This window comes from Pseudophryne corroboree, chromosome 8, assembly GCF_028390025.1.
Source record: "Pseudophryne corroboree isolate aPseCor3 chromosome 8, aPseCor3.hap2, whole genome shotgun sequence".
Lineage (NCBI taxonomy): Eukaryota > Metazoa > Chordata > Amphibia > Anura > Myobatrachidae > Pseudophryne > Pseudophryne corroboree.
The window spans coordinates 450,884,201-450,898,247 of NC_086451.1; the positions used below are offsets into that span (position 1 = coordinate 450,884,201).

General features: G+C 47.0%; 1 protein-coding gene across 4 annotated transcripts in view; it reads left to right on the plus strand.

Moving 5' to 3' along the window:
* Positions 1-14,047, plus strand: part of DAXX (death domain associated protein) — a 98,921-nt gene that overhangs the window by 60,919 nt on the left and 23,955 nt on the right. For 3 of the 4 annotated variants that reach the window (XM_063938243.1, XM_063938246.1, XM_063938244.1), the window contains exons 5-6: positions 1,006-1,147; positions 2,522-3,659. In XM_063938243.1, coding sequence (XP_063794313.1) covers positions 1,006-1,147; positions 2,522-3,659 — 1,280 coding nt within the window. The remainder of the gene's footprint in view (positions 1-1,005; positions 1,148-2,521; positions 3,660-14,047) is intronic. The other variant, XM_063938245.1, reaches the window with a different exon arrangement.

The window sequence follows — 14,047 nt, forward strand, 5'->3', positions numbered from 1 at the left end:
GGGGAATTGAGATAAGGGATGAGAGCGTAATCCAGCCACTGTACAAGTCATTGGTACGGCCGCATCTTGAGTATTGCGTACAGTTCTGGGCACCACACCAATATTAAAGAGACATGTTTGAACTTTAAAAGGTCCAGAGGTGAGCTACCAAATTGATTAAGGGGTTGGAGACACTGGACTATGATGAGAGGGTTTCTAGGTTACATATGTTTACACTAGAAATGAGATGACTAATGGGCCCTACACATTCGGCTACCCGCCGCCGAGCTGCCCGACAGCCGATACGGTAGATGGGTCAGGGGGGGAGTGAAGTTTCTTCACTGCCCCTGTCACCCGGCTCCATAGCAGTGCATGCTATTATGAACGATATTGTCCATATTGGCCTGAATCCATAAGCGACCCGGCACCAATGATGAACGAGTACTTGTTCATTAATGAACGAGAACGTTCATATCGTTCAGTGAAATTGCCTAATGTGTAGGGCCTATAAGAGGAGATATGATTAATATTTACAAATATATAAAGGGGCAAAACACAGAGCTATCAAGTGATTTTTATTAATAAGAGACCTCTACACAAAACGCGCGGACACCCACTTAGGCTTGAGGAGAGGAAATGTCATACTCTGCGCAGGAAGGGAATCTTCACTGTAAGGGCAATACGAATATGAAATTCATTGCCAGAGAAGGTTGTAATGGCGGACTCAGTCAATTAGTTTAAAAATGGGTTAGATAAATTTCTAACGTAAAAAGATATACAAGGATAGTCCTCTTTATTTAAGGCGCACTTTAAGTTTAAACTGCATAGACCTTTTATTGTTTGTTCTCTTTAAACTTCCTTTTAGCATCATGCAATGTACTGGAAACTTTAACGTACAGTTAACAACCAGCTATTTTCAGCACCGTTTCCTCCCTATTGGTTCACATGACAGTTTTAGGGACTTAGTTCTGCTTTATGCCAATTGCATCAATATCTTTTTTTTTTTTTTCTGCTAAACACTCTTAGGGGGCCTATAGCAGTAGGCGTTCCTCATCGCCAGCATCAGACGAGGAGGAGGAGGAAGAGTCTGATGACTCTGACACCGATATTGAGGAGGAGTTAAAGCAGTGTGAGCAAATTGAAGATGGTGAGGATGGAGAAGAGGAAGGTGAGTCGGGAAAATGATTGAGGCGCAAAACTTTGAAAATGCCAAAGATTAAAAAAAAAATAATTATTGTTTAACTAAACACACTTTCTTTTCTTTCACGTTCATAATGCCACAAAGTGGCCAGATACACTATATGATCAAAAGTATCTGAGCACCCTTCTAATTGGTGTTTGGACCTACATTCATTAGCGTTCCACACTGTCTCTGATAACAAACATCAGCACAATAGCTGTTCATTGGGAGCTTTGTGGCGTGGGTTTCCATGGCTGACCAGTCGCTCAGATCATAATCTGCATTGTCAAACATCAGCCGGAGTGGTGTAATGTCATTTCATGCTTTTCCCTGCACTAAGTAGTTCCGGTGAAGGGAATTATTAATGATACAGCATACAGTAACACTCTAGGGAAATGTGAGCTTCTAAGTTTGTGGCACGAGTTTGGGGAAGATCCTTTTCTGTGTCATTATGACGCTGAACTCTGTGCGCAAAAGCCAAGTCCATCAAAAAACGGTCTGAGTTTGGTGTGGAAGAATTTGATCGGCCTGCACTGGCTCTTGTGGCTGAATGGGTGCAAAATTCATGTTCCTAAACGTAGGGGAAAGCTTTCCAAGAAGAGTGGAGGCTGTTATAGCAACGAAGAGGGGGAGGCCAAATACATATTCGTGCCCATGATTTTAAAATTAGATGTTCAACAAGCTCGTTGGATGTCTTAATTACTTTTGACCATGTAGTGTAACAAGCCAGTATCCTGTTCGTGTACATTTTGCAGAAAAGGCAAATGTTTTTACCTGGTATATTTAGTGACAGACTTTAGCTGAGCAATACAAATTAGTGTATGAACAGTCCAAACCCAGGACTACTTCAATTAAATATAATTTTATAGAGATCTAAGCTCTGAGTCCCAATTGTCAAGGCGCTTTTTCGTAAAATTATGCAGAAACATAATTTTGTTTCAGCGCTATGTACGAAACAGCCTTATGCAAGTGATTTCTCAGAAATCTTCTGCCAAAGTGTAACTATAAGATCGCAGACCCAATTATTATCAATGGAGAATATGATCTAACCACTATGTGCCAAATTCTGAAAAACAAAAATTTCTTCTGATCCCTCTCCTACTGCTTCTGGCCGAGTCCCGGGGTGTCTGATTCCCCTGGAGGAGTCCTTCACAAATATGACACACCTCCAATGTTTGGTGGATGTAAATCGTACGGATAGCCGTTAACGTTAGTACATAGGGGGGCAGTTTTCTTTCAAAATGAAAATATCCCATGCGATATTGACTGTTAGTCATTATTAATACATAGGCCCCTAGATCTTTTCTGACACACATAAAATAATATATAACGTAATCTCTACTGTGTTCCTCTGTCATCCAGAAGAAAGTCCTGGTGACCAAGAAAACGATGCCGACCCGAACATGGATACAGCGTCTGACCCACAGGTCATTTCAGGAGGAGAGGAGGATGGCGAGAAAGGAGAGGAGGATGGAGATGAAGACCTTATTGAGGAGGCAGAAGAAGCAACAGGACAGGAATCCTCTCCAGCCTCTACGTCTTTGTCAAATGATAAAGAATCCATAAATACATCTTTGGAGTCGGAAGAGGACGTACGGCCTTCTGACACTATTGGACTACAATGTAATGACACCACAACCTCGGCCAAGATCGAGGATGAGAACACTAGGGAAGAGGAAGATGGGGCAAATCAGAATATGACCTCTGGTGAGACCAGCCTTGAGGATCACACGGAGGTGGAGGACGAAAATAGTGATGTGAAAGGAAAGGACGAGAAAGAGGATGCAGAAGTGCCTTTGGAGTGTGAGCCACCTATCGGACAGATAGAGGGTTCTGGGAAGTCAGCGGATGGGAAAAATAATTTATTACCAGATATCAAGGACTCATTGGCGGAGCAAAATGAAGGTGATGAGTCAGGTGAGGAAAACCTCTCCGAAGTAGCAGATATTTCACTGGGGGAAAGTGGCGATGAGAGGACAGTACCTGAAACTGAGCCATTGTCGCCGTCTGAGAGCGTCAGCAAAGATTGTTCAACTAGTGAATATACTGACGAACCTTGTGAGCAAAGTAGAACGAGGATAGACACTGAGGTGCGGAGTATTGAGGAATCCACTACCACTGAGATGGAACAGGACTGTGTAGATACTAGTGTCAAAAATCAAAGTCCCTCCGGTGGTGATGTGGGACGTTGTGCATTGGACGTGGACAGTGGTGAAGTGAACACGGACTGTGACATGTCCCCTTTGGGCAACAGCAAGGGAGTTGATGCAGCCACAGAAATGGAAAACTCTAGTGTGCCTCGCCTAAAACGTGACAAAAGTAAGATATTCCTCAAAGACTCCATTAAACACAGGAAGATCAAGGAAGAGAGTACGCCAAGCAGGAAGAGGAAAAAGATCCCTTCGCCTACGCGGACGGAGAATGGGATTGTAAAGTACAACGGGAGTGACCAGGGTGACGTACACCTGAAGAGGAAATGCATGAAAGCAAAGACAGATTGGTAAGCAAGGGGACAGTTCTGGTTCTAGGTAATTTGGGATGAATAAAGGTGGTAATTTTGCAATCTGGGATATGTAAACTACATTATAGCAGTTACTGTTTCAATATAACACCACATATTGCAGCAGGAATGAATGTCTATAAAAATAAGTTGACTTTGCCATCAAACCACATTAAGCTGTGCGTACTTTTTAATTGGTTCCCAAAATCATAACCATCATTTCTCTATCGTCCTAGTGGATGCTGGGGTTCCTGAAAGGACCATGGGGAATAGCGGCTCCGCAGGAGACAGGGCACAAAAAGTAAAGCTTTTCCGATCAGGTGGTGTGCACTGGCTCCTCCCCCTATGACCCTCCTCCAGACTCCAGTTAGATTTTTGTGCCCGGCCGAGAAGGGTGCAATCTAGGTGGCTCTCCTAAAGAGCTGCTTAGAAAAAGTTTAGCTAGGTTTTTTATTTTACAGTGATTCCTGCTGGCAACAGGATCACTGCAGCGAGGGACTGAGGGGAGAAGGAGTCAACTCACCTGCGTGCAGGATGGATTGGCTTCTTGGCTACTGGACATCAAGCTCCAGAGGGACGATCACAGGTACAGCCTGGATGGTCACCGGAGCCGCGCCGCCGGCCCCCTTGCAGATGCTGAAGTCAGAAGAGGTCCAGAATCGGCGGCTGAAGACTCCTGCAGTCTTCTAAAGGTAGCGCACAGCACTGCAGCTGTGCGCCATTTTCCTCTCAGCACACTTCACACGGCAGTCACTGAGGGTGCAGGGCGCTGGGAGGGGGGCGCCCTGGGAGGCAAATGAGTACCTATAAAGGCTAAAAATACCTCACATATAGCCCTAGAGGCTATATGGAGATATTTAACCCCTGCCTAATTTTTCTAAATAGCAGGAGACGAGCCCGCCGGAAAAGGGGCGGGGCCTATCTCCTCAGCACACGGCGCCATTTCCTCTCACAGCTCCGCTGGTCAGGACGGCTCCCAAGTCTCTCCCCTGCACTGCACTACAGAAACAGGGTAAAACAGAGAGGGGGGGGCACATTTATGGCGATATTTTGATATAACAAAGCAGCTATAAGGGAGCACTTATTATAAGGCTATCCCTGATATATATATAGCGCTTTTGGTGTGTGCTGGCAAACTCTCCCTCTGTCTCCCCAAAGGGCTAGTGGGTCCTGTCTTCATTAGGAGCATTCCCTGTGTGTCGGTACGTGTGTGTCGACATGTATGAGGACGATATTGGTGTGGAGGCGGAGCAATTGCCAAATATGGGGATGTCACCTCCTAGGGGGTCGACACCAGAATGGATGCCTTTATTTATGGAACTACGGGATAGTGTCAACACGCTAAAGCAGTCGTTTGACGACATGAGACGGCCGGACAATCAATTAGTGCCTGTCCAGGCGACTCAAACACCGTCAGGGGCTGTGAAACGCCCTTTGCCTCAGTCGGTCGACACAGACCCAGACACAGGCGATGACTCCAGTGGTGACGGTGACGAATCAACCGTATTTTCCAGTAGGGCCACACGTTATATGATTTTGGCAATGAAGGAGGCGTTACATTTAGCTGATACTACAGGTACCACTAAACAGGGTATTATGTGGGGTATGAAAAAACTACCTATAGTTTTTCCTGAATCAGAAGAACTAAATGACGTGTGTAATGAAGCGTGGGTTGCCCCTGATAAAAAGCTGATAATTTCAAAGAAATTATTGGCATTATACCCTTTCCCGCCAGAGGTTAGGGAGCGCTGGGAAACACCTCCTAGGGTGGACAAGGCGCTAACACGCTTATCTAAACAAGTGGCGTTACCCTCTCCTGAGACGGCCGCACTTAAAGATCCATCAGATAGGAGGATGGAAAATATCCAAAAAAGTATATACACACATGCAGGTGTTATACTACGACCAGCTGTAGCAACTGCCTGGATGGGCAGTGCGGGGGTAGTTTGGTCAGAGTCCCTGATTGAAAATATTGATACCCTGGACAGGGACAATATTTTACTGTCGTTAGAACAAATAAAGGATGCATTTCTTTATATGCGTGATGCACAGAGGGATATATGCACACTGGCATCACGGGTAAGTGCTATGTCCATTTCGGCCAGAAGAGCTTTATGGACGCGACAGTGGACAGGCGATGCGGATTCAAAACGGCATATGGAAGTTTTGCCGTATAAGGGGGAGGAGTTATTTGGAGTCGGTCTATCAGATTTGGTGGCCACGGCTACAGCCGGGAAATCCACCTTTCTACCTCAAGTCACTCCCCAACAGAAAAAGGCACCGACTTTTCAACCGCAGCCCTTTCGTTCCTTTAAAAATAAGAGAGCAAAGGGCTATTCATATCTGCCACGAGGCAAAGGTCGAGGGAAGAGACAGCAACACGCAGCTCCTTCCCAGGATCAGAAGCCCTCCCCGGCTTCTACAAAAGCCTCAGCATGACGCTGGGGTTTCTCAAGCGGACTCGGGGACGGTGGGGGGTCGTCTCAAAAATTACAGCGCGCAGTGGGCTCACTCGCAAGTAGATCCCTGGATCCTGCAGATAATATCTCAGGGATACAGGTTGGAATTAGAGACAGATCCACCTCGCCGTTTCCTGAAGTCTGCTTTACCAACGTCCCCCTCCGAAAGGGAGACGGTGTTGGAAGCCATTCACAAGCTGTACTCTCAGCAGGTGATAGTCAAGGTACCTCTTCTGCAACAAGGGAAGGGGTATTATTCCACTCTTTTTGTGGTACCGAAGCCGGATGGCTCGGTAAGGCCTATTCTAAATCTGAAGTCCTTGAACCTGTACATAAAGAAGTTCAAGTTCAAAATGGAGTCACTCAGAGCAGTGATAGCGAACCTGGAAGAGGGGGACTTTATGGTATCCTTGGACATCAAGGATGCGTATCTCCACGTTCCAATTTACCCCTCACACCAGGGGTACCTCAGGTTCGTTGTACAAAACTGTCACTATCAGTTTCAGACGCTGCCGTTCGGATTGTCCACGGCACCTCGGATCTTTACAAAGGTAATGGCCGAGATGATGATTCTTCTTCGAAGAAAAGGCGTATTAATTATCCCATACTTGGACGATCTCCTAATAAGGGCGAGGTCCAGAGAACAGCTAGAGATGGGATTAGCACTGTCTCAAGAAGTGCTAAAACAGCACGGGTGGATTCTGAATATTCCAAAATCCCAGTTAATGCCGACAACTCGTCTGCTGTTCCTAGGGATGATTCTGGACACGGTTCAGAAAAAGGTTTTTCTCCCGGAGGAAAAAGCCAAGGAGTTATCCGAGCTTGTCAGGAACCTCCTAAAACCAGGAAAGGTGTCTGTACATCAATGCACAAGAGTCCTGGGAAAAATGGTGGCTTCTTACGAAGCAATTCCATTCGGCAGATTCCACGCAAGAATTTTCCAAAGGGATCTGTTGGACAAATGGTCAGGGTCGCATCTTCAGATGCACCTACGGATAACCCTGTCTCCAAGGACAAGGGTGTCTCTTCTGTGGTGGTTGCAGAGTGCTCATCTATTGGAGGGCCGCAGATTCGGCATACAGGATTGGATCCTGGTGACCACGGACGCCAGCCTGAGAGGCTGGGGAGCAGTCACACAAGGAAGAAACTTCCAGGGAGTATGGACGAGCCTGGAAACGTCTCTTCACATAAACATTCTGGAACTAAGAGCAATATACAATGCTCTAAGCCAGGCAGAACCTCTGCTTCAGGGAAAACCTGTGTTGATCCAGTCGGACAACATCACGGCAGTCGCCCATGTGAACAGACAGGGCGGCACAAGAAGCAGGAGTGCAATGGCAGAAGCTGCAAGGATTCTTCGCTGGGCAGAGAATCATGTGATAGCACTGTCAGCAGTGTTCATCCCGGGAGTGGACAACTGGGAAGCAGACTTCCTCAGCAGACACGATCTTCACCCGGGAGAGTGGGGTCTTCATCCAGAAGTCTTCCACATGCTGGTAACCCGTTGGGAAAGACCAATGGTGGACATGATGGCGTCTCGCCTCAACAAAAAACTGGACAGGTATTGCGCCAGGTCAAGAGATCCGCAGGCAATAGCTGTGGACGCGCTGGTAACGCCTTGGGTGTACCAGTCGGTGTATGTGTTTCCTCCTCTGCCTCTCATACCAAAAGTATTGAGAATTATACGGCAAAGAGGCGTAAGAACGATACTAGTGGTTCCGGATTGGCCAAGGAGGACTTGGTACCCGGAACTTCAAGAGATGATCACGGAAGATCCGTGGCCTCTACCTCTAAGGAGGGACTTGCTTCAGCAGGGTCCCTGTCTGTTTCAAGACTTACCGCGGCTGCGTTTGACGGCATGGCGGTTGAACGCCGGATCCTAAAGGAAAAAGGCATGCCGGAAGAAGTCATTCCTACTTTGATTAAAGCAAGGAAGGAAGTAACCGTGCAACATTATCACCGAATTTGGCGAAAATATGTTGCGTGGTGCGAAGATCGGAGTGCTCCGACGGAGGAATTTCAACTGGGTCGATTCCTACATTTCCTGCAATCAGGATTGTCAATGGGTCTCAAATTGGGATCTATTAAGGTTCAAATTTCGGCCCTGTCGATTTTCTTTCAAAAAGAATTGGCTTCAGTCCCTGAAGTCCAGACCTTTGTTAAGGGAGTGCTGCATATACAGCCTCCTGTGGTGCCTCCAGTGGCACCGTGGGATCTCAAGGTGGTTTTGGACTTCCTAAAATCTCATTGGTTTGAACCACTAAAAAAGGTGGATTTGAAATATCTCACATGGAAAGTGACCATGCTTCTAGCCCTGGCTTCTGCCAGGAGAGTGTCAGAATTGGCAGCTTTATCTTACAAAAGCCCATATCTGATTTTCCATTCGGACAGGGCAGAACTGCGGACTCGTCCGCATTTTCTCCCTAAGGTGGTGTCAGCATTTCATCTGAACCAGCCTATTGTAGTGCCTGCGGCTACAAGTGACTTGGAGGACTCCAAGTTACTGGACGTTGTCAGAGCATTAAAAATATATATTGCAAGGACAGCTGGAGTCAGAAAATCTGACTCGTTGTTTATATTGTATGCACCCAACAAGATGGGTGCTCCTGCGTCTAAGCAGACGATTGCTCGTTGGATCTGTAGCACAATCCAACTTGCACATTCTGTGGCAGGCCTGCCACAGCCTAAATCTGTCAAGGCCCACTCCACAAGGAAGGTGGGCTCATCTTGGGCGGCTGCCCGAGGGGTCTCGGCATTACAACTTTGCCGAGCAGCTACGTGGTCAGGGGAGAACACGTTTGTAAAATTTTACAAATTTGATACTCTGGCTAAGGAGGACCTGGAGTTCTCTCATTCGGTGCTGCAGAGTCATCCGCACTCTCCCGCCCGTTTGGGAGCTTTGGTATAATCCCCATGGTCCTTTCAGGAACCCCAGCATCCACTAGGACGATAGAGAAAATAAGATTTTACTTACCGATAAATCTATTTCTCGGAGTCCGTAGTGGATGCTGGGCGCCCATCCCAAGTGCGGATTATCTGCATAAATTGTACATAGTTATTGTTAACTAATTCGGGTTATTGTTGAAGGAAGCCATCTTTCAGAGGCTCCGCTGTTATCATACTGTTAACTGGGTTTAGATCACAAGTTGTACGGTGTGATTGGTGTGGCTGGTATGAGTCTTACCCGGGATTCAAAATCCTCCCTTATTGTGTACGCTCGTCCGGGCACAGTACCTAACTGGAGTCTGGAGGAGGGTCATAGGGGGAGGAGCCAGTGCACACCACCTGATCGGAAAAGCTTTACTTTTTGTGCCCTGTCTCCTGCGGAGCCGCTATTCCCCATGGTCCTTTCAGGAACCCCAGCATCCACTACGGACTCCGAGAAATAGATTTATCGGTAAGTAAAATCTTATTTTCTCTAACGTCCTAAGTGGATGCTGGGGACTCCGTAAGGACCATGGGGATTAGCGGCTCCGCAGGAGACTGGGCACAACTGCAAAGAAAGCTTTTAGACAACTGGTGTGCACTGGCTCCTCCCACTAAGACCCTCCTCCAGACCTCAGTTAGATTCTTGTGCCCGGCCGAGCTGGATGCACACTAGGGGCTCTCCTGAGCACCTAGAAAGAAAGTATATTTATTTAGGTTTTTTATTTTCAGTGAGATCTGCTGGCAACAGACTCACTGCAGCGAGGGACTAAGGGGAGAAGAAGCGAACCTACCTAACAGGTGGTAGTTTGGGCTTCTTAGGCTACTGGACACCATTAGCTCCAGAGGGATCGACCGCAGGACCCGACCTTGGTGTTCGTTCCCGGAGCCGCGCCGCCGTCCCCCTTACAGAGCCAGAAGCACGAAGAAGGTCCGGAAATTCGGCGGCAGAAGACTTCAGTCTTCACCAAGGTAGCGCACAGCACTGCAGCTGTGCGCCATTGCTCCTCATGTACACCTCATACTTCGGTCACTGATGGATGCAGGGCGCTGGGGGGGGGGGCGCCCTGAGGGCAATAGATAACACCTTGGCTGGCAAAATATACATCATATATAGTCCCAGAGGCTATATAGATGTAAAATTACCCCTGCCAGTATCACAGAAAAAGCGGGAGAAAGTCAGCCGAAAAGGGGGCGGGGCTTCTCCCTCAGCACACTGGCGCCATTTTTCCCTCACAGTTCCGCTGGAAGGAAGCTCCCTGGCTCTCCCCTGCAGTCTGAGAATACTACAGAAGGGTAAAAAAGAGAGGGGGGGCACTAAATTTAGGCGCAGTATAGATATATATATATATATATATGTAATGCTAGCCATACATCAGACCAACTTTTCTCCAACACTCCAAACTTCCAACCATCCAACTTGTCTGTTCAACTAAAACAGTGCCCCACACATCTCACCAACTTTTTACCAGTGCTCCACACATCTAACCAACTTTTCATCAGACCAACCAACCTTCCAACTTCTGTCCAACTTGTGATGTCACCGAAGTAGGCGGACAGTGCCTGCCTACAGTTCTTCAGTTTTGTTTTGTTTTTTAATTTCAAAACATGCAGAAGTGTCTTTTTTTCAGTGAAACTGGGCTTTTCTTTCACCACCATACATTTATTAGATTTACTTATTTTTATACTGAACTATGGATACCAGCATGGTTGGGCTGCCAAGGCAAATATATATATATTCGGCACTCCCAATGTAGTAAAATGTACAGCTTGCCTGGTGCCCTCTTTTTTGGAGGCACAAGTATTATTTACATATTTTTAAAAAGATTATTATTATTATATATATATATATATATATATATATATATATATATATATATATATATATATATATATTTTTTTTTTTAAATGGAATGGGAAAAACCCAAAAAAAATTTGCGTGGGGTCCCCCCTCCAACGCATAACCAGCCTCGGGCTCTTCGAGCCGGTCCTGGTTCTAAAAATCCGGGGGAAAAACGGACAGGGGATCCCCCGTATTTTTAAAACCAGCACCGGGCTCTGCGCCTGGTGCTGGTGCAAAAAATACGGGGGACAAAAAGAGTAGGGGTCCCCCATATTTTTTACACCAGCATCAGGCTCCACTAGCTGGACAGATAATGCCACAGCCGGGGGTCACTTTTATACAGTGCCCTGCGGCCATGGCATTAAATATCCAACTAGTCACCCCTGGCCGGGGTACCCTGGGGGAGTGGGGACCACTTCAATCAAGGGGTCCCCCCCCCCCCCCCCAGCCACCCAAGGGCCAGGGGTGAAGCCCGAGGCTGTCCCCCCCCCCCCCCCCCCCCCCCCCCATCCAAAGGCTGCGGATGGGGGGCTGATAGCCTTGAGAAAATTTAAAGAATATTGTTTTTTCCAGTAGTACTACAAGTCCCAGCAAGCCTCCCCTGCGAGCTGGTACTTGGAGAACCACAAGTACCAGCATGCGGGAGAAAAACGAGCCCGCTGGTACCTGCAGTTCTAATGGAAAAAAAATACCCAAATAAAAACAGGAGACACACACCGTGACAGTAAAACTTTATTTCACACATGTCGACACACACATACTTACCTATGTTGACACGAAGCAGTCGGTCCTCTTCTCCAAGTAGAATCCACGGGTACCTGAAAATAAAAGATAATTATACTCATCTGATCCAGCGTCCTTATACGTAATGCCACCCCTGTAGTAGTAGCATCCTTATACGTAATGTTCCCGCAGTAGTAGTACCGCCCTTATACATAATGCCCCCCCAGTAGTAGTAGCATCCTTACATGTAATGCCCTCCCAGTAGTAGTAGCACCGTCCTTATACATAATGCCCCCCAGTAGTAAGAGTCCTTATACATAATGCCCCCCCAGTAGTAGCGTCCTTATATGTAATGCCCCCCTGTAGTAGTAGCGTCCTTATATGTAATGCCCCCCTGTAGTAGTAGCGTTCTTATACATAATGCCCCCCCAGTAGTAGTAGCATCTTTATATGTAATGCCCCCATGTAGTAGTAGCGTTCTTATACATAATGCCCCCCCAGTAGTAGTAGCATCTTTATATGTAATGCCCCCATGTAGTAGTAGCGTTCTTATACATAATGCCCCCCCAGTAGTAGTAGCATCTTTATATGTAATGCCCCCATGTAGTAGTAGCGTTCTTATACATAATGCCCCCCCAGTAGTAGTAGCATCTTTATATGTAATGCCCCCATGTAGTAGTAGCGTTCTTATACATAATGCCCCCCAGTAGTAGTAGCATCTTTATATGTAATGCCCCCATGTAGTAGTAGCGTTCTTATACATAATGCCCCCCAGTAGTAGTAGCATCTTTATATGTAATGCCCCCATGTAGTAGTAGCGTTCTTATACATAATGCCCCCCCAGTAGTAGTAGTAGCATCTTTATATGTAATGCCCCCATGTAGTAGTAGCGTTCTTATACATAATGCCCCCCAGTAGTAGTAGCATTGTTATAGGTAATGCCCCCCCAGTAATAGTAGCGTCCTTATACATAATGCCCCCCCAGCAGTAGTATCGTTATATGTAATGCCCCCCCCAGCAATAGTAGCGTCCTTATACGTAATGCCCCCCCTATAGTAGTAGCGTCCTTATACGTAATGCCCCTCCTATAGTAGTAGCGTCCTTGCATGTAATGGCCCCCCTAGCAGTGGCGTCCATAAAGCGCGCGCACACAGACATACCTCACACACACACAATTCACACATATATACAGACACACACACACACACACACACACACACACACCCCACCTTACACACACACACACTTCACATATATACAAACACACACACACACACACACATATATATATATACAAACAAACACACACACACACACACATATATACAAACACACATACACACACACACACACATATATACATACACACACACACACACTTCTCTCTCACCCTCCACTTACCAAGTCTGGCTGGCCGTCACTGCAAAGCTGTCTGGTCCCGTGTAGCTCCGCCCCCTCATGCCGCCGTAGCTCCGCCCCCTTTTCAGACCCTGCACTGCACAGCCCGCTGTCACAGGTGATTGGGGGGGGGGGCTTTTCATGCTGCCGGCACAGTAGGCGGACACTAGCAGGCAGTGTCCGCCTACTTATCGTTCAGTTGGGGGGAAAGTTTCCCCTACACCTGAACGATTGGTTGGGAAAATCAAACAGGTTTGATTTTCCCAACTAGTTGGACAGACCGTTTCTGTCCGTTTTTCAGCGTGTGGGAGCAAACGGCTGATAATCGTTTGCTCCCACACACTGCCAGATTATCTTTCCAACCAGCCAACTAGTTGGCTGGTTGGAAAGATATCGTCCTGATGTATGGCCAGCTTAATATATATAAAAAAGCAGCTACAGGGAAAACACTCATTGATAGTGGGATCCCAGTGTTATATAGCGCTCTGGTGTGTGCTGGCATACTCTCTCTCTGTCTCCCCAAAGGGCTTTGTGGGGTCCTGTCCTCTGTCGGAGCATTCCCTGTGTGTTTGCGGTGTGTCGGTACGGCTGTGTCGACATGTTTGATGAGGAGGCTTATGTGGAGGCGGAGCAGATACCTGTAAATGTGATGTCACCCCCTGCGGGGTCGACACCTGAGTGGATGGTGCTGTGGAAGGAATTACGTGATAGTGTCGACTCCTTACATAAAAGGTTTGACGACATACCTAATGTGGGACAGCCGGCTTCTCAGCCTGTGCCTGCCCAGGCGTCTCAAAAACCATCAGGGGCTCTGAAACGCCCGCTACCTCAGATGGTTGACACAGATGTCGACACGGATACTGACTCCAGTGTCTACGACGATGAGACTAATGTAACTTCCAGTAGGGCCACACGTTACATGATTGAGGCAATGAAAAATGTGTTGCACATTTCTGATGATACCCCCGGTACCACAAAAAAGGGTATAATGTTTGGAGAGAAAAAACTACCAGTAGCTTTTCCTCCATCTGAAGAGTTAA